The 21,527-nt window shown below is 54.7% G+C and overlaps 1 protein-coding gene across 3 annotated transcripts in view; it reads right to left on the reverse strand.

Annotated features, from left to right (window-relative positions):
• duox (dual oxidase) overlaps positions 1-21,527 on the reverse strand; it is a 100,093-nt gene that overhangs the window by 11,576 nt on the left and 66,990 nt on the right. For all 3 annotated transcript variants that reach the window (XM_072492818.1, XM_072492817.1, XM_072492820.1), the window contains exons 30-32: positions 19,904-20,136; positions 16,663-16,821; positions 870-1,025 (exon numbers count right to left, since the gene is read on the reverse strand). In XM_072492818.1, coding sequence (XP_072348919.1) covers positions 870-1,025; positions 16,663-16,821; positions 19,904-20,136 — 548 coding nt within the window. The remainder of the gene's footprint in view (positions 1-869; positions 1,026-16,662; positions 16,822-19,903; positions 20,137-21,527) is intronic.

The following is a 21,527-nucleotide window of genomic DNA, read 5'->3' on the forward strand; positions in this document are numbered from 1 at the left end:
TCTTTTAACCTGGGATTATCCCACTCTCCAGTCGCACCCGTCTGGACCTGTAAAGACTTAATTACCTGCAAAGAGTTGCATTCAAAGTATCATCTTGCATCATTGACTTTGTCTGTATATGCTGTGTTTGTGTAACCTACCTCTTCGCTCACCTGATGAAGGAGCTGCGCTCCGAAAGCTAGTGATTCAGAACAAACCTGTTGGACTTTAACCTGGTGTTGTAGGACTTCTTACTGTGCCCACCCCAGTCTAACGCCGGCATCTCCACATTATAAATAACTGGTCATACAGTCTTACAGCACAGAAAAGGGCCTTTCAGTCCACCATGCCTGCACCAGCCATCCAACGTGTATCTATTCTAATCCCATTTTCCAGCACCTCCAGCCTTGTACGCTGGGGCGTATCAATCGCTCATCTGAATGCTTCTTAAATGTTTTGAGGGTTCCCGCCTCCCCCACCCTTTCAGGCCGTGAGGTCCAGGTTGCTGCCACCTTTGGGTGAAAAGGCTTTTCCTCAAATGCCCTCTAAATCTCCTGCCCCTTACCTTAAATCTAGGCGCCCCCCTCCCGGTTATTGACCACTCTGTTAAGGGGAAAAGTTTCTTCCTATCTACGCCGCTCATAATTTTGCACACCTCGATCAGGTCCCCCTCAGCCTTCTCTGCTCCAGGGAAACCAACCTAATCAGCCTCTCTTCACAGCTGATAGGCTCCACCTCAGTGTTTGGTTTATATTCCTTTGTCCTTTGCGTGTGTTAACTTCCTTTCTGCTGGCACGGGAGACTGAAGAATGCGAGTTCTTTGTGCATTTTCTAGGTACTTAGAAACTATCTGTTCACCATTCACACTGGGGGGGGGCACATTTACTTACGAGCATGGTGGTTCTTAGATCAAACTTTTCGGCTAGTTGGGTGATGTAGGTGTGGACGGAAACCAGATCATTCTTATCGTTCTCTTCAACCTCGCGAATGATGTCCGCCATCCATTCGAACTGTCGCTGTGTCCGAGTCACCCAGATGAAGTACACCTGGTGGAGCAAGAGTTAATACACTTCAACACCTGGAGCATGGATCTGTGGCACCAAGAATGAGAGAGACTTCAGAGACAGGAGGAGCTGGATGGATTGATCTCCTCGGAGCAGAGAGCATCAAAGGGAAATATGATCGAGGTTAAAAATCAGGGGGAGCCTCGGAAAGTGAATTTTTTAAAAAACAAATCGCAGAACGGTTCCAGCACCGAACCAGGCCATTCGGCCCATTATGTCTGTGCCGGCTTTCTGAAGGACAAATTCACCGAATCACACCCCCACCTTCTCCCCGTAACCCCGTACATTCTTCCTTTTCAGATCATAATCTAACTTCCTCTTGAAGACCTCAATTGAATCGGCCTCCAGCACAGCTGCACCATCCGGATCCTAACCCCTCACTCTGTGAAATCTCACCCTTCTGTCACTTCTTTCGCCAATTACCTTAAATCTGTGCCCTCTCCTCCTCTATCCTCCCACCAATGGGGGCAGCTTCTTCCTATTTAGCCTGATGAATATCGCGATCAAATCTCCCCTCAACCGACTCCAAGAATTTTTTTTTTTCAATTAATTGATTTTTTAAAATTATGAGTTCATGGGACTTGGCCATCCCAGTCTGTGCCGGCATTTATTGCCCATCCCTAATTGCCTTTGAGGGGCAATTAAGAGTCAATCACATTGCTCTGTGCCTGGAGTCACATGTAGGCCAGGCCAGGTAAGGACGGCAGATTTCCTTTGCTAAAGGGGACATTAGTGAACCAGGTGCGTTTTTACGACAATCAACAATGAGAGAGCCATCGTTAGACTTTTAATTCCAGATTTTTATTGAATTCAAATTTCACCATCTGCAGTGGCGGGATCTGAACCTCCCCAGAGCATGACTCTGGGTCTCTGGAGTAACAGTCCAGTGACAATATCACTGCGCCACCTTCCCAACATGGTCCCAAGTTCTCCGATCTATCTGAAGTTCTTCAGCCCTGGAACCAAACTTTGGGAATCCTTTCTGCTCCCTGCACATCCTTCCTGAAGTGCAGTGCCTGAGGCAATGCTCCAGTTAAAGCTGAACCCTGGATTAACTGTGGCAAGAGGCATGATAACCAAAAGGACAAAGATTTAAGGTAAGGGAACCAGAGCTTACAACAACAACTTATCCTTACATAGCGGATACGGGTGACGCTGGCAAGGCCAGCATTTGTTGCTCATCCCTAAATACCCTTGAGCTGAGTAGCTTGCCACCACCTTTCAGAAAGTGTTAAGAGCCGAGCATATTCCCGAGTCGCATGTGGGCCAGGCCAGGAAAGGATGGCAGATTTCCTCCCCAAACAGCACCAGTGAAACCGATGGGTTTTCAATGACCTTCGACCCCGGTTCTCATTTTCAGCTCCACAACTTTATTTTTAATTTTTAAAATAATTTTTATTAAAGGTTTTCATAAAATATCAATAACATAGAACATAGAACGATACAGTGCAGTACAGGCCCTTCGGCCCACGATGTTGCACCGAAACAAAAGCCATCTAGCCTACACTATGCCATTATCATCCATATGCTTATCCAATAAACTTTTAAATGTCCTCAATGTTGGCGAGTTCACTACTGTAGCAGGTAGGGCATTCCACGGCCTCACCACTCTTTGCGTAAAGAACCTACCTCTGACCTCTGTCCTATATCTATTACCCCTCAGTTTAAAGCTATGTCCCCTCGTGCTAGCCATTTCCATCCGCGGGAGAAGGCTCTCACTGTCCACCCTATCCAACCCCCTGATCATTTTGTATGCCTCTATTCAGTCTCCTCTTAACCTTCTTCTCTCCAACGAAAACAACCTCAAGTCCATCAGCCTTTCCTCATAAGATTTTCCCTCCATACCAGGCAACATCCTGGTAAATCTCCTCTGCACCCGCTCCAAAGCCTCCACGTCCTTCCTATAATGCGGTGACCAGAACTGTACGCAATACTCCAAATGCGGCCGTACCAGAGTTTTGTACAGCTGCAACATGACCTCCTGACTCCGGAACGCAATCCCTCTACCAATAAAGGCCAACACTCCATAGGCCTTCTTCACAACCCTATCAACCTGGGTGGCAACTTTCAGGGATCTATGTACATGGACGCCTAGATCCCTCTGCTCATCCACACTTCCAAGAACTTTATCATTAGCCAAATATTCCGCATTCCTGTTATTCCTTCCAAAGTGAATCACCTCACACTTCTCTACATTAAACTCCATTTGCCACCTCTCAGCCCAGCTCTGCAGCTTATCTATGTCCCTCTGTAACCTGCTACATCCTTCCACACTGTCGACAACACCACCGACTTTAGTGTCGTCTGCAAATTTACTCACCAACACTTCTGCGCCTTCCTCTAGGTCATTGATAAAAATTACAAACAGCAACGGCCCCAGAACAGATCCTTGTGGTACGCCACTTGTAACTGAACTCCATTCTGAACATTTCCCATCAACCACCTCCCTCTGTCTTCTTTCAGCTAGCCAATTTCTGATCCACATCTCTAACTCACCCTCAATCCCCAGCCTCCGTATTTTCTGCACTAGCCTACCGTGGGGAACCTTATCAAACGCTTTGCTGAAATCCATATACACCACATCAACTGCTCTACCCTCGTCTACCTGTTCAGTCACCTTCTCAAAGAACTCAATAAGGTTTGTGAGGCATGACCTACCCTTCACAAAGCCATGCTGACTATCCCTGATCATATTATTCCTATCTAGATGATTATAAATCTTGTCTCTTATAATCCCCTCCAAGAGTTTACCCACTACAGACGTGAGGCTCACCGGGGGTTGCCGGGGTTGTCTCTGCTCCCCTTTTTGAACAAAGGGACCACATTTGCTATCCTCCAGTCCTCTGGCACTATTCCTGTAGCCAATGATGACATAAAAATCAAAGCCAAAGGTCCAGCAATCTCTTCCCTGGCCTCAGAGAATCCTAGGATAAATCCCTTCAGGCCCCGGGGACTTATCTATTTTCAGCCTGTCCAGAATTGCCAACACCTCTTCCCTACGTACCTCCATGCTATCTATTCTAATAGCCTGGGTCTCAGCATTCTCCTCCACAACATTATCTTTTTCCTGAGTGAATACTGACGAAAAATATTCATTTAGTATCTCGCCTATCTCTTCAGACTCCACACTTAACTTCCCATCCCTGTCCTTGACTGGTCCTACTCTTACCCTAGTCATTCGCTTATTCCTGACATACCTATAGAAAGCTTTTGAGTTTTCCTTGATCCTACCTGCCAAATACTTCTCATGTCCCCTCCTTGCTCATCTTGGGCGAAATTCTCCGTTATCGGCGGAAACTCCGCCGATCGGCGCAAAAAACGGCGCAAATCCCACTTGCGTCACGTCATAAAAATGGGCCGATAGTCTGCGGCCCGAAATGGGCTAGCAGCGACGTAACGGGATCCGCGCTTGCGCAGTGGTTCACGCCGTGCAGCGTCATACGCGCTGCACGGCGTGACGGCTCATAAGGCCGCGCAGCTCCCCCCCCACCCGACCGGAACAGCCGACCGCAACACCCGACTTGATGGCTGGCCGTCGCTCAGCCCCGAGGTTCGAGTCACGCGATGTGGAGGCGCTCCTGGATGCGGTGGAGCAGAGGAGGGACGCCCTGTATCCCGGGCACGGCCGCAGAGTTGCCCCACGCCACAGCCGGCGTCTGTGGAGGGAGGTGGCAGAGGCCGTCACCGCTGTGGCCCTGACACCACGGACAGGCACCCAGTGCCACAAGAAGGTGAACGACCTCGTCAGAGCAGGCAGGGTGAGCGTCCCCCATATCCCCCATATCCCCTCTCCCCCAAATCCCCCCCTCCCCCATATCCCCCATATCCCCCCTCCCCCATATCCCCCATATTCCCCCCTCCCCCATATCCCCCCCTCCCCCATATCCCCCATATTCCCCCCTCCCCCATATCCCCATATCCCCCCTCCCCCATATCCCCCCTCCCCCATATCCCCCCCTCCCACATATCCACCCTCCCCCATATCCCCCCTCCCCCATATCCCCCATATCCCCCCTCCCCCATATCCCCCCCTCCCCCATATCCCCCCTCCCCCATATCCCCCATATTCCCCCCTCCCCCATATCCCCCCTCCCCCATATCCCCCCTCCCCCATATCCCCCATATCCCCCCTCCCCCATATCCCCCCTCCCACATATCCCCCATATCCCCCCTCCCCCATATCCCCCATATCCCCCCTCCCCCATATCCCCCCTCCCCCATATCCCCCCTCCCACATATCCCCCATATTCCCCCCTCCCCCATATCCCCCCTCCCCCATATCCCCCATATTCCCCCCTCCCCCATATCCCCCCTCCCCCATATCCCCCCTCCCCCATATCCCCCATATCCCCCCTCCCCCATATCCCCCCTCCCACATATCCCCCATATCCCCCCTCCCCCATATCCCCCATATCCCCCCTCCCCCATATCCCCCCTCCCCCATATCCCCCCTCCCACATATCCCCCATATTCCCCCCTCCCCCATATCCCCCCTCCCCCATATCCCCCATATCCCCCCTCCCCCATATCCCCCATATCCCCCCTCCCCCATATCCCCCATATCCCCCCTCCCCCATATCCCCCCTCCCCCATATCCCCCATATCCCCAAGTGAATCCAGCCCTAACCTTAACCTCTGCAATGCACGCGCAACCGATGGCGTGCATTCATATACCTGCCTAACACTGTTGCCTTTTACCCCTGCCACCACCCCCCCCCCCCCCCCCCCCAGGAGAAGCGCGCACACAACAATAGGGAGCATGTGAGGACTGGAGGAGGGCCCGCTGATGAGAGGCCACTGACCGTACACGAGGAAAGGGCCCTGGAACTGGCTGGCGGACCTGACGACCGGGAGGTTGCTGATGCAGAGGTCGGGGCCCCACGAGCAAGTGAGCCACCAACAGCCCGTCCCCATATCCCCCCTCCCCTATATCCCCCTCTCCCGTATCACCTGATCACTGCCTGATGTCTAACCATGCATGCTTCATTGTGTATCGCAGGACCAAACGTCCAGGCACCCATCCCCGCAGATGCAGACCGCCCGCAGGATGCCCCTCGGAGACCACGGGAGACGGAGAGACCCGAACCCTCCAGCATGCGACGCCCGCAGGATGCCCCTCGGAGACCACGGGAGACGGAGAGACCCGAACCCTCCAGCATGCGACGCCCGCAGGATGCCCCTCGGAGACCACGGGAGACGGAGAGACCCGAACCCTCCAGCATGCGACGCCCGCAGGATGCCCCTCGGAGACCACGGGAGACGGAGAGACCCGAACCCTCCAGCATGCGACGCCCGCAGGATGCCCCTCGGAGACCACGGGAGACGGAGAGACCTGGAGCAACAGGGAGACGACACCCCCGTCACGTGCGGGAGCGACCACCCAGCGATGAGGGGGGCAGCCACAGGCCCCCGTCACATCCGAGCCAGGACACCACTACCCAGGACACCACTATCCAGGACACCCCTACCCGGGACACCACTACCCAGGACACCCCTACCCGGGACAGCACTACCCGGGACAGCACTACCCAGGACACCCCTACCCGGGAAGACGAAATACCGGACAGTGACTCAGAGTGGATGGGTGGAGACGAACCCCCACCCCAAAGTGCCATGGACTCAGAGTGGGACGAAGAGCACGACACAACGCCACTGCTGTCACCAACACCCTCCACCATCGCAGAAACACTCACCACGGTTGGGCACTTTAGTGATGAGGCGTCTGGTACACTCACTGGTGCGCACAACACAGCCGTCCCGGTACAGCAGGTGGAGGTAGGAGCAGCAGAGGGACCGGGCGGTCGGAGGGCAGCCCAGGCCAAGCGAACATCTGCCGCCCAGATGGATCCCGGGTTCCTGCAGTTACCACACCCACACATAGATCCGATGCAACCACCGACACGGAGACGAGCGAATAGGGTGACGGGTGGCTTGCGGCGGCTGCGGTCGCAGGTGGAGGAGTCCACCCGCGTCCAGGAGCTGGGAGTGGTCCCGGTCATGCGTGCCACCCAGGCTGACACCGCACGGGTGGCGTCCGCGGTGGAGGCAATGGGTGCGACGGTGTCAGACATGGGGAACGGTTTGCGAGGCCTGGGGCCTTCCGTGCAGGCGGCGTCTGTGGCCCAGGAAATGGCTGCCCTCTCACAGGAGGCCATGAGCCAGTGCCAGCGCCAGATGGCAGAGGCGCTCAACGCCATAGCCCAGTCTCAGCAGGCCATGGCCCAGTCTCAGCAGGCCATAGCCCAGTCTCTGCAGGCCATGGCCCAGTCTCTGCAGGCCATGGCCCAGTCTCAGCAGGCCATCGCTGAGGGCATCGGCGCCAGTGGCCATGTGCGAGCTGGCGTCGCACTGTCGCAGACAGGGTTCGACAACCCCCTGGGCTCCATGGCTGCAAACCTGCAGACCCCTGTCGATACCAGCACGGGCCTCCAGGACTGGCAGCGCCAGATGTCGGGGGCGCGTCGGATGGCCAGTCCGTTCGCATCCCCCACCCATGTAGAGGCCTGGGGGCCATCGGGCACCCCGAGGGAGGAGGAGGTGGTGTGGTCCATCCCGGCTCCCTCTGTAGGGGAGGTCCCGGTACACCGCGACACCTCGGACTCCCCCCCTTCCGTCCCAGGTGCATCGGGTGGGCAACGGGCAGGACAGGCTGGCAGCTCGCCATCCCAGTCGCCCGGGCCGCAGCCTGGCCCATCTAGGCCAGGACGCCCCAGGAAACGGCCGCCAAAGGGATCCAGTGTCAGAGGGCAGGAATCACAGGAGTCCACCTCCAGTTCTGCTGTACCGTCTGGGGAACCACGTAGACGTAGTCAAAGGGCCCGTAAGGCCAAACAATTAGACACTGAGTAAGTTGGCACGGGTGCAGGGCACAGATGAGTTTTAGGCGCTAGGGCACGTGCATGAACTCCTTTGGTTATTAAAGTCAATGTTACACCTACCGAAGCTGCCTTTATGCTCTGTCCAAAGTGTGCGGGGGTGTCATGTACGTTGAGCGCAAGTGTGTGTGTGAGGGGTGGTCTTACCTCAGCCCCAGGTGAGTCTGCCCCCTTCCCCCTGGGCCGCCATCAACATCCCCCGGGCAGAGGACGGGACCGTGCGCTGCAGTATCACAGCCGCATGCAGGGATGGTCCGGGTGGATGGTGGTACTGTGGCCATGGGTCAGACATAGTCCAACGATGTAGAGCCAGGAGCTCATCGGAGGCGGGCTGTCATCATTCTCCATGGCCTGCGATAGACACGCGTCCACCCGCAACTGGGTGAGCCCGGCCCGTTGTGCCGCCGGTGGATCGGCAATTGGGAGTGGGGGGGTGGTGTGCATGCGGGTGGGGTGTGTGGGGTTGGGGAGGGGGGTGATGGTGCTGGGTGGATGGATGGGTGGGGGGTGTGGGTGGTCGGCTGTTGTCATGGTGTGCGGTCTGTGGCCATACTACCCGATTCCCACGCCCATCTAGTCAGTGAAGCGGGCGTCTATCAGTCTGTCCCGTGCCCGCTGGGCCAGCCGGTAACGGTGGACAGCCACCCGTCTGTGTCTACCCCGTCTGCCCTGACCATTGCCCCCATCCCCCTCATCTGGGGAGGACTGGGCCTCTTCCTGCTGCTCCTCCACTCCGCCCTCCTCTGCCTGCGGCACATCGCCCCTCTGCTGGGCTATGTTGTGCAGGACGCAGCACACCACAATGATGCGGCCGACCCTATCTGACCGATACTGGAGGGCGCCCCCAGAGAGGTCCAGGCACCTGAAACGCATCTTCAGCACGCCAAAGCACCTCTCGATCACTCCCCTTGTCGCTACATGGGCATCATTGTAGCGGTTCTCCGCCTCATTGCGTGGCCTCCGTATAGGCGTCATCAGCCACGATCGCAATGGGTAGCCCCTGTCGCCCAGCAACCAGCCCCTCAGCCGGGGATGGCGTCCCTCGTACATGCCGGGGATGGATGACCGCGACAACACGAATGAGTCGTGTACACTGCCTGGGTAACGGGCGCAGACGTGCAGGATCATCATGCGGTGGTCGCAGACCACCTGTACGTTCATCGAATAGGTCCCCTTCCTATTAGTGAACACGGCCCTGTTATCTGCAGGTGGCCGCACGGCGACGTGCATCCCATCGATCGCGCCCTGGACCATGGGGAACCCGGCAATGGCAGAGAAGCCCACGGCCCGGGCATCTTGGCTGGCCCGGTCCACGGGGAAGCGGATGTAGCGGTGCGCCATGGCATAAAGGGCATCTGTCACTGCCCGGATGCACCGATGCACCGATGTCTGCGATATGCCGGACAGGTCCCCACTCGGTGCCTGGAATGACCCCGTTGCATAAAAGTTCAGGGCCACCGTAACCTTGACGGACACGGGGAGAGGGTGTCCCCCGCCAGTGCCACGCGGTGACAGGTGTGCCAGCAGGTGGCAGATGTGTGCCACGGTTTCCCGGCTCATCCGGAGTCTCCTCCTGCATTCCCGGTCCGTGAGGTCCTGGTATGACTGCCGGGGCCGGTACACACGGGGCGCCCTCGGGTGCCTCCGTTGCCGTGGGGCCGCGACGTCCTCCTCCCCCTCCTCGTCCTGTCGGTCAGGTGTCCCTCCAGCCTGGGCGGCTGCCGCCTGCCCCTCTGCGGCAGCCTGCGCCGCCTCTCTGGCACGCTCCTCCTCCTCCTCCTCCTCCTCCTCCTCCTCATCCAGGGCAACATAGACATGAGCGGCTGCCACCACGGCGGCCAACATCGCTGGATGATCTGAAAACATGACGACCTGGTGGGGGGGAGGGGAACGACGACATGTCATCATTGCCCATATCCCCTCCTCCCCCCAGCCAGGTGGCATGGACCGCATGGGTCCAACTGTTGGAGGCTGGCACCTGGCCAGGTGGACCAACTCATTTGCCCTCCCATCACCCACCCCGGCACGGACCCCCCCCCGCCCCAACCTCCACCCCAGCACGGACCCCCCCCCAACCTCCACCCCGGCACGGACCCCCTCCCCAACCCCCAACCTCCACCCCGGCACGGACCCCCCCCCCCAACCTCCACCCCGGCACGGACCCCCTCCACAACCCCCAACCTCCACCCCGGCACGGACCCCCTCCACAACCTCCACCCCGGCACGGACCCCCTCCACAACCCCCAACCTCCACCCCAGCACGGACCCCCCCCCCCCAACCTCCACCCCGGCACGGACCCCCTCCACAACCCCCAACCTCCACCCCGGCACGGACCCCCTCCACAACCTCCACCCCGGCACGGACCCCCTCCCGGCACTCCCCCGGAGCCCAGCCTACTCTAACCACCCCCCCCCCCCCCGCCGCACACACACACAAGCCGAGACACACCTCTTCTCAGGCAATCAGTCTGCGGCCACGCCATTTCCTGCCCAGAGCCAACCCCCCAGGCCGTCACTCACCTCCTCGCTGGTCGGCGTGAGCCTGGAGCACCGGGTCACGCCGATGAAAAGGAGGTTTGATTGACGTCGACGTGAACGGTCATCACGTCGACGGGACTTCGGCCCATCCGGAAGGGAGAATATCGGCAGGCCGAAAATCGGCTGCCTTGCGCAGGCCCGTGACATTCTCCGCGGCAGCGGCGCCATTAACGCCCCGCCGACTTTTCTCCCTTCGGAGACTTCGGCGGGGGCGGGGGCGGGATTCACGGCGGCCAACGGCCATTCTCCGACCCGGCGGGGGGTCGGAGAATGACGCCCCTTATCTCTCTCTTTAGATCCTTCCTCGCTACCTTGTAACTATCCATCGCCCCAACTGAAACTTCACACCTCATCTTCACATAGGCCTCCTTCTTCCTCTTAACAAGAGATTCCACTTCTTTGGTAAACCACGGTTCCCTCGCTCTACGCCTTCCTCCCTGCCTGACCGGTACATACTTATCAAGAACACGCAGTAGCTGATCCTTGAACAAGCTCCACTTATCCAGTGTGCCCAACACTTGCAGCCTACTTCTCCAACCTATCCCCCCCAAGTCACGTCTAATGGCATCATAATTGCCCTTCCCCCAGCTATAACTCTTGCCCTGCGGTGTATACTTATCCCTTTCCATCAATAACGTAAACATCACCGAATTGTGGTCACTGTCCCCAAAGTGCTCTCCTACCTCCAAATCCAACACCTGGCCTGGTTCATTACCCAAAACCAAATCCAACGTGGCCTCGCCTCTTGTTGGCCTGTCAACATATTGTGTCAGGAAACCCTCCTGCACACACTGTACAAAAAACGACCCATCTAATGTACTCGAACTATATCTTTTCCAGTCAATATTTGGAAAGTTAAAGTCTCCCATAATAACTACTCTGTTACTTTCGCTCTTATCCAGGATCATCCTCGCCATCCTTTCCTCCCCATCCTTAGAACTATTTGGAGGCCTATAGAAAACTCCCAACAGGGTGACCTCTCCTTTCCTGTTTCTAACCTCAGCCCATACTACCTCGGAAGAAGAGTCCCCATCTAGCATCCTCTCCGCCACCGTAATACTGCTCTTGACTAGCAGCGCCATACCTCCCCCTCTTTTGCCTCCTTCTCTGAGCTTACTAAAACACCTAAACCCCGGAACCTGCAACATCCATTCCTGTCCCTGCTCTATCCATGTCTCCGAAATGGCCACAACATCGAAGTCCCAGGTACCAACCCATGCTGCCAGTTCCCCTACCTTATTTCGTATACTCCTGGTATTGAAGTAGACACACTTCAAACCACCTACCTGAACACTGGCCCCCTCCTGCGACGTCAAATCTGTGCTCCTGACCTCTATACTCTCATTCTCCCGTACCCTAAAACTACAATCCAGGTTCCCATGCCCCTGCTGCATTAGTTTAAACCCCCCCAAAGAGCACTAACAAATCTCCCCCCCAGGATATTTGTGCCCCTCAGGTTCAGATGTAGACCATCCTGTCTGTAGAGGTCCCACCTTCCCCAGAAAGAGCCCCAGTTATCCAGAAATCTGAATCCCTCCCACCTGCACCATCCCTGTAGCCATGTGTTTAATTGCTCTCTCTCCCTATTCCTCATCTCACTATCACGTGGCACGGGCAACAACCCAGAGATGACAATAACAAAATGAAAAAAGAACCCAACAGGGTTAAGTACAAAACACAATCTAAAAAAGCAACCCCCCAAACCCCTCCTCCCCTGTACATAAATAATAAATTAACATCCCGACTTAACACAACAGGTGTATACACCCCCTCAGACCCTTCCAGTGTAAATAACATAAACAAAAATAAGGTAAACCCCCCCCACCCCCCGAGCTGCTGCTGCCATTGACCAATGTCTATCGTTCTGCCGGAAAGTCTAAGAACAGTTGCCACCGCCTGAAGAGCCCTTGTACCGACCCTCTCAAGGCGAATTTCACCCTCTCCAATTTAATGAACCCTGCCCTATCGCTGATCCAGGATTCCACGCTTGGGGGCCTCGCATCTTTCCACTGAAGGAGAATCCTTCACCGGGCTACCAGGGACGCAATGGCCAGAATACCGGCCTCTTTCGCCCCCTGCACTCCCGGCTCCTCTGCCACCCCAAATATTGCGAGGTACCAGCCCGGCCTGACCCTGGATCCTACCACCCTCGACACCGTCCTCGCTACGCCCTTCCAAAATTCCTCCAGCGCTGGGCATGCCCAGAACATATGGGTGTGATTTGCTGGGCTCCCTGAACACCTAACACACCTGTCCTCGCCCCCAAAGAACCGGCTCATCCTTGTCCCGGTCATGTGTGCCCTGTGCAGCACCTTAAACTGTATGAGGCTGAGCCTCGCGCACGAAGAGGAAGAGTTCACCCTCCCTAGGGTATCTGCCCACGTCCCCTCCTCGATCTCCTCTCCCAACTCCTCCTCCCACTTACCTTTCAACTCCACCACCGAGGCCTCCTCCTCCTCCTGCATCACCTGGTAAGTTTCCGAGATCTTCCCCACTCCCACCCACCCCCCCCGAGAGCACCCTGTCCTGTACTGTGTGTGGCAGTAGCCACGGGAATTCCACCACCTGCCGTCTGGCAAACGCCCTTACCTGTAAGTACCTGAAGGTGTTCCCCGGGGGGGAGCCCGTACTTCTCCTCCAGCTCACCCAAGCTCGCGAACTTCCCGTCCACAAACAGGTCCCCCAACGTTCGTATCCCTGCCCTGTGCCACCCCGAAAACCCTCCACCCTTCCTGGGGCGAACCGGTGGTTCCCCCGTAATTGGTCCCACACAAACCCCATTATACTCCTGTTAACCCGCCTGAAAAAAGCCTTCGGGATAAACACGGGGAGGCACTGGAACAGGAACAAAAACCTTGGGAGCACCGTCATTTTGATTGGCTGCACCCTACCCGCCAGGGACAGCGGCAACGCGTCCCACCTCTTGAACTCCTCCTCCATTTGCTCCGCCAGCCTTGTAAAGTTCAGCCTATGCAGGGCCCCCCAGCTCCTGCCCACCTGGACCCCCAAGTATCTGAAGCTCCTCTCCGCCCTTTTTAGTGGGAGCTCGCCAATCCCCCTCTCCTGGTCCCCAAGCTGAACTACGAACAGCTTGCTCTTCCCCATATTGAGCTTGTACCCCGAAAACTCCCCAAATTCCCTAAGGACCCTCATTACCTCTGGCATTCCTCCCACCGGGTCCGCCACATACAGCAGCAGGTCGTCCGCATAAAGCGACACCCTATGCTCCTCCCCACCCCGCACCAACCCCCTCCAGTTCCTCGACTCTCTCAGTGCCATAGCCAGGGGTTCATCGCCAGTGCGAAGAGCAGGGGGACAAGAGACACCCCTGTCTCGTCCCTCGGTGCAACCGAAAGTACTCGGAACTCCTCCTATTTGTGGCCACACTCGCCATCGGGACCTCATACAACAGCCTAACCCACCTGACAAACCCCTCCCCAAACCTGAACCTCTTCAGCACCTCCCACAGGTACCCCCACTCTACCCTATCGAAGGCTTTCTCAGCGTCCATCGCCACCACTATCTCCGCCTCCCCCTCCCTCGCCGGCATCATGATAACGTTCAAAAGCCTCCGCACATTCGCGTTCAACTGTCTTCCCTTCACAAACCCCGTCTGGTCTTCATGGATGATCTGCGGCACACAATCCTCAATCCTCGTGGCTAAGACCTTCGCCAGCACCTTGGCATCTACGTTTAGCAAGGAAATCGGTCTGTAAGACCCACATTGCAGAGGATCCTTGTCCCGCTTCAGGATCAAGGAGATCAGTGCCCGGGACATCGTCGGGGGTAAAGCCCCCCCCTCCCTTGCCTCATTAAAGGTCCTAACTAACAGCGGGCCCAACAGGTCCATATATTTTTTATAGAACTCGACCGGGAAACCATCCGGCCCCGGTGCCTTCCCCGCCTGCATGCTTCCTATCCCTTTGATCAGCTCCTCCAGCCCAATCGGGGCCCCCAGTCCCGCCACCAGTCCCTCTTCCACCTTTGGAAACCTCAATTGGTCCAGGAAACGGCCCATCCCTCCCTCCTCCCGTGGGGGCTCGGATCAGTACAATTCCTCGTAGAGGTCTCTGAAGACCCCATTGATGCCAACCCCACTCTGCACCACGCTCCCACCCCTGTCCTTAACTCCCCCGATCTCCCTAGCTGCGTCCCACTTCCGAAGCTGATGCGCCAGCATCCGGCTTGCCTTTTCCCCATACTCGTAAATCACCCCCTGGGCCTTCCTCCACTGCACCTCCGCCTTCCTGGTGGTCACCAGGTCGAATCCGGCCTGGAGGCTGCACCTCTTCCTCAACAATCCTTCCTCAGGCTCTTCCGCATACCTCCTGTCTACCCTCACCATCTCCCCCACCAGTCTCTCCCTCTCCCCTCGCTCCCTTTGGCTATTGCCAAATACTCGGTATCCAATACTCTCGCTATCAGTGCCCTACTCAAAATGAAAAAGTCGATTCGAGAAGAATAAAAATTCCCTAGCCCCCGGCCTTGCAAATCTCCAAGGGTCCACCCCTCCCATTTGGTCCATAAATCCCCTCATCACTCTAGCCGCCGCCGGCTTCCTACCCGTCCTAGACCTGGAGCAATCCAGTGCCGGATCCAACACCGTGTTAAAGTCTCCCCCCATTATCAGGCCCCCCACTTCCAAGTCTGGGATCCGACCCAACATACGCCGCATAAGACCCGCGTTGTCCCAGTTCGGGGCATACACATTGACCAGTACCACCCTCTCTCCCTGCAGCTTACCACTTACCCTTATGTACCTACCGCCATTATCTGCCACAATGCTCGACTCCTCGAATGACATCCTCTTTCCCACCAAGATCGCCACCCCTCGATTTTTGGCATCTAGCCCCGAGTGAAACACCTGACCTACCCACCCTTTCCTCAGTCTTACCTGGTCTGCCACCTTCAGGTGTGTCTCCTGGAGCATAACCACTCCGCCTTGAGCCCCTTCAGGTGCGCGAACACGCGGGCCCGCTTAACCGGCCCATTCAGTCCCCTTACATTCCAAGTTATCAGCCGGATCAGGGGGCTACCCGCCCCCCTCCCCCGCCGACTAGCCATGACCCCTCCTCGGCCAGCCACGCGCCCCCACCCCACACCCGGCAACTTTTTCCTCAGGTGGATGTAGCTGTTACAAGGGGGCATAACTATAAGGTTCATGGTGGAAGATATAGGAGGGATGTCAGAGGTAAGGGGTGTCATTCTCCGACCCCCCGCCGGGTGGGAGAATGGCCGTTGGCCGCCGTGAATCCCGCCCCCGCCGAAGTCTCCGGTACCGGAGATTGGGCGAGGGCGGGAATCGGGCCGCGCCGGTTGGCGGAACCCCCCGTTCAATTCTCCGGCCCGAATGGGCCGAAGTCCCGCCCAGAAATTGCCTGTCCCGCCGGCGTAAATCAAACCTGGTATTTACCGGCGGGACCAGGCGGCGTGGGCGGGGTCCTGGGGGGGGGGGGGGCGCGGGGCGATCTGACCCCGGGGGGTGCCCCCACGGTGGCCTGGCCCGCGATCAGGGCCCACCGATCCGCGGGCGGGCCTGTGCCGTGGAGGCACTCTTTCCCTTCCGCCTCCACTACGGCCTCCACCATGGCGGAGGCGGAAGAGACTCTCCCCACTGCGCATGCGCGGGAAACTTTCAGCGGCCGCTGACACTCCTGCGCATGCGCCGGGAAACCGTCAGCGGCCGCTGAAACTCCCGCGCATGCGCCGCATTTCCGCGCCAGCTGGCGGGGCAACAAACGCCATTTCCGCCAGCTGGCGGGGCGGAAATCCCTCCGGCGTCGGCCTAGCCCCTCAATGTTGGGGCTAGGCCGCCAAAGATGCGGAGCATTCCGCACCTTTGGGCCGGCGCGATGCCCGTCTGATTGGCGCCGTCTTTGGCGCCAGTCGGCGGACATCGCGCCGTTGGGGGAGAATTTCGCCCAAGTTCGTTATTCAGAGAGTGGCTGGGGCGTGGAACGCACTCCCAGCTATGGTAGTGGGGTCGGACACTTTAGGAACTTTCAAGCGGTTATTGGAGAGGCATATGGAGGGCACTAGAATGAGTGGGAGTAGGTTGATTTGATCTTAGTTTCAGACTAGTTTGGCACAACTTCGTGGGCCGAAGGGCCTGTACTGTGCTGTACAGTTCTATGTTCTAACTCTGCACCAGCGAGACTAGAACAAGTTCGTAGGACAGACTTCATTCCCGTATTTTTTTTTGTTACCTTTTTGCAGGCTATCTTGCTGAAGACGGACGACTTGAAGACGAGATCCTTGAGAATGGAGGAAAATGGTGTTACACCAATGCCTCCCCCGACCAGAACGGACACCTCAAATTGGTTCCATTCTTGGTGCCCCTCACCAAAAGGCCCGTCCAGATAGATCTGTGAGAAATTGAAAGGGTTCAGGGTCAATCAGAAGGCACTTAGTGTGTATTCATTTTAAATGTTTGAAAACATATTTTTTGATCTAGGTCAAGCATGAATGACGGCCAGCAAAACGCAAAGTTTGATGGGATGCTCCCATGACACATATTTGTTTTTTTGGGTCTCCAATTATTTCAGGGGTGCAGTGGAAGGAAAATGGGTATCTTCTGTATGCAGGGAAGCCCCTCCTTCGAATCGGAACATCCTTCTATCTGATACCTTTGTTGGCATCCAGTAACCATTCAATGAAAGGTCTTCTATACTCTGCTCCAGTTACTAACGTGAACACAATGGGAGCTCTATCTGAACAACCCTTTAATTGCTGCTGGTACCCACCCTCAGACTGAAGATTCCAAACATTTCTGCCACACAACCCAGTCGAAACATTACGGGAGCGTTAAATGTCATTTGTTTGGTTCATTTTTTATTCATTGGAAGGAACACATTGAAGGTGGAAATGAAGGCTGCTTGACTGGGCAGGGCAGCTGGAGGCAGATGGTCTTCTGATCAATACTCCATAGGTTGATTCAAGCAGAGTTGGCAGGCCTACAATACCTGATGATCCAGCCCCAAACCCCTTTGTGCTAAATATCGCAGGACCAGGAGCCTTGAGCCTGTTCGCCCATTCAAGGTTCATCTTTTCCTCAACCTGCCTTGGTCCCACAAACTTTATTCTCCCTGTCTCGGCAACAAAAAGGAAAAAGTGATCAACCTCAAGGGTTAGAAATTTCCAATTGGCCGCCTGGCTTCAACAGCTGGTTGTGGGGAGAGAGCGAGTTCTGAGATCTCAGCGCTGCCGAGTGACAAAATGGAACGACAGATGGCTCCAGAAACGCCAAGAGCAACATTTTCCGAAGCACTTGATCAATGCCAACGTCCAGGGAGCCAGTTTCTCAAGAACAGGGGAGTGGAATTATTTGGACAGCCGCATCGAAGGGAGCTGAATGGTTCCTTCCTACTGCGTATTTGTTTGAAGCTTTGAATAAGTCAGGAGTTTTGCTACAGCATCACAAGATGTGTATTTAAGAGTCTGTTCATCATTTGATTTTGACAACTTGACATGTGATACAATTTGCTCTCAGTAATGGGCAGGTCAGAATAAATTTATTACCTCCAAGCCGCAAATGGAGAACATTAAAATTCCATCAATGGGCATGTCTCAGTTTAGCCATCGGAGGCGATTTGAAAGCAACAATGGAAAACAGGAGAGAGAGAAAAAAATAGGAGTTATCTTTTTCTGTCATCCTCTTGCTTGACGTGGTCATCACCGGCAAGGTTGGCATTTGTTGCCCATCCCGAATTGTTCTTGAAAGGTCGCGATGGGTGGAACTGAATATCTTTGCCAGGTCATTTCAGAGGGAAACCAACCACAAAGGCGAGAGTCTCGTTGTGATCCCATTCATGAAAATACTGGACAAGCCTGAACATTGTTAGAATCTGGCTTGGTGGACCATAATCATTTCAATAATCTAAAATGCGCAAGAACCCAGGGTAAGAAATAAACAGCAATGCTGCTGGATTACATTGAAACACTAAAGCTTTGCTATAAAAACTGGAAAAAAACAAACACAAGCTTTAATGATTGAATAGATGGTACATTGAGCAAATAAGATAATGATCCTAAACAATTTGAGCTTCTACCTCATAAACATTCCAACAGACTTAGCCCAGCCTAATTCTTTTACTGTGGCTTTGACACTAAAAGGCTTTTAAACATGTTCCTACTCTGGAGGGCAGTTCCTTGTCTCTACCAGGTCCAGCTACATAGGTCACAGCCCAGGTCTTTGGTAAATCCATCTGGTATCCATATGTATATCCATATGGTATATCTATGCTATGGATCATTGCCCACATCTGCAGCATATCCCAACCAATACCACCCTACTGGTCCAAGAATAGGCGTTGCTAAGTCACATGCCCACAACCCACCGCACACGCATAGACATTCCTTTGGTGTCTATTGGTGAGCAGCACGGTAGCACAGTGGTTAACACTGTTGCTTCACAGCGCAGGGGTCCCAGGTTCGATTCCCGGCTTGGGTCACTGTCTTGGGTCAGAGTCTGCACGTTCTCCCCGTGTCTGCGTGGGTTTCGTCCGGGTGCTCCGGTTTCCTCCCACAAGCCCCGAAAGACGCGCTTCTTAGGTACTTTGGACATTTTGAATTCTCACTCTGTGCACCCGAACAGGCGCCAGAATGTGGCGACGCGGGGATTTTCACAGTAACTTCATTGCAGTGTTAATGTAAGCCTACTTCTGACAATAGTAAAGCTTATTATTATTATTCCGTGGCCGGATTTCTCTCTTCTCAAAGCGACTTGACCCTACCCAATTCTCTGGAACACCCTATTTCCCTCTCTATCGTAAATAACTAAGGCGAGCTCAGGGAGGACAGAAACCTCCCGTTGAGCAGAAGAGCAAAAGCTCGCTTGACCTTGATTTTCAGTACGAATACAGACAGTGAAAGATTTAATGATTGAATAGATGGTACATTGAGCAAATAAGATAATGATCCTAAACAATTTGAGCTTCTACCTCATAAACATTCCAACAGACTTAGCCCAGCCTAATTCTTTTACTGTGGCTTTGACTCTAAAAGGCTTTTAAACATGTTCCTACTCTGGAGGGCAGTTCCTTGTCTCTACCAGGTCCAGCTACATAGGTCACAGCTACATACGATCCTTCTGACCTTTTGGGTTTTAAGCAGGAGGTGTCAGAAAGGTTACCACAGGGATAACTGGCTTGTGGCGGCCAAGCGTTCATAGTGACGTCGCTTTTTGATCCTTCGATGTCGGCTCTTCCTATCATCGTTTCTATCAAACAGAATTCACCAAGCGTTGGATTGCTCACCCACTAATTTGGGGCCGAAACGATCTCAACCTGTTCTCAAACTGTAAATAACTAAGTTCTCTGGTTCAACACAGCAGACTGGATGCCTCCCCCCCCCGCCCCACTTATGCCTTTGGGATGCGGTACATATCCATGAACAACTTCACTGTATCTTCACTGCATTTACTTGTGTCTGACTCAATGCTACTATTACCTTTGGGTTGCCTCCGAGCTTTCCGACATTCTCCGGTGAGTACGTTTCTCGCAGCTTTGTTGTCCAGGGTCCCACTGCTCGAATGTGGAGACTGAGGGTGTCCTCATTTGGTGCTGACGTCAAGGTGAAGGGATGGTACTCGTTGGGTCCCAGCGATAGGCACGCGATGCGGACCCATTGGCCAGACTTATACTCAAAGTTCTGGGGACGTTTAAATTCGAGATAGGTGACACCTACGACCAAGAAAAACAGGTAAGAATAGATGGCACTTGGATCTGAGAATTAAAGCCTCAAAGTATCCTTACAACTGTAACGATACTTCGAGCTGCAATGTGCATTCGGGTATCCTGATAATTGCAAATCATTCTTTCTTCGGTTTCATTTGTGTAAGATATTATCATATTTCACAAACACAAAATCATGAGGGGGCTGGGCAGAGTAGACAGGGAGAAACTGTTCCCGCTCATCAAAGGATCACGAACGGGAGGGCCCAGATTTAAACTGCTTTGTAAAAGAAGCAAATGTGATGCGAGAAATCACGTATTCACACAGCGAGTGGTTCAAGTCTGGAATTTGCTGCCTAGGAGTGTGGTGGAGGCGGGTTCCATCGAGGTATTCGGAAGGGCATTAGATGATTACTTGAATGGAAACAGTGTGCAGGGGTAGGGAGGAAATGCCAAAGGAATGGCACTAAGTTACTATGCTTGTTTGGAGAGATGGGCCGAATGGCCTTCTTATATTTATATACCGGCCTTTACGGGCAGCACAGTGGTTAGCACAGTTGCTTCACAGTGCCAGGGTCCCAGGTTCAATTCCCGACTTGGGTGACTGTGCGGAGTCTGCACATTCTCCCCGTGTGTGCGTGGGTTTCCTCCGGATGCTCCGGTTTCCTCCCACAGTCCAAAGATGTGCAGGTTAGGTGGATTGGCCACGATAAATTGTCCCTTAGTGTCCAAAGATGTGTAGGTTAAGTGGAGTTAAGGGGATAGGGTGGAGATGTGGGCCTGGAGGTGAGAAGGATGCACTTTCAGAGGGTCAGTACAGAATCAATGGGCCAAATGGCCTCCTTCTGCACTGTAGGGATTTAAAAAAAATATATATTTGTATTTCAAAATATTTTTCATTGTGACAAGGCACAAAACATTAACGCACAACAAATACCATTTCAAAATATGGAGCCTAACATTGTCTTCCCAACGCACACACACATTATTCATCCAAAGTGTTTTATTCACCGATAGCCACTCACTGTACGGGATTTGTGCGCGAGGCATCAATGATGTTAGCAAGCTTCTCGCAAAGTGTAGGAACAGCTTTACTGAGGCGGGTCATTTGGATTCTGCCCAGGCGCAATGCTTTTAGGTCAGTGCCTTCCACAAGCTGTCGGCGGTCCTTCCTCTGAACCAGGGGAAAAAGAGCAGAAGGCCATTCAGCCCCTCTTGCCTTTCCCAACACCCAATCGGTTGACGGCTGACACGCACCCCCATCTATCCACATTCTCTCCAAATCCTTTACTGTCACTGTCTGTGCGGAGTCTGCACATCCTCCCCATCTGTGCGTGGGTTTCCTCTGGGTGTTCCGGTTTCCTCCCACAGTCCAAAGATGTGCAGGTTAGGTGGATTGG

The sequence above is a fragment of the Scyliorhinus torazame genome, chromosome 30 (assembly GCF_047496885.1).
Source record: "Scyliorhinus torazame isolate Kashiwa2021f chromosome 30, sScyTor2.1, whole genome shotgun sequence".
Lineage (NCBI taxonomy): Eukaryota > Metazoa > Chordata > Chondrichthyes > Carcharhiniformes > Scyliorhinidae > Scyliorhinus > Scyliorhinus torazame.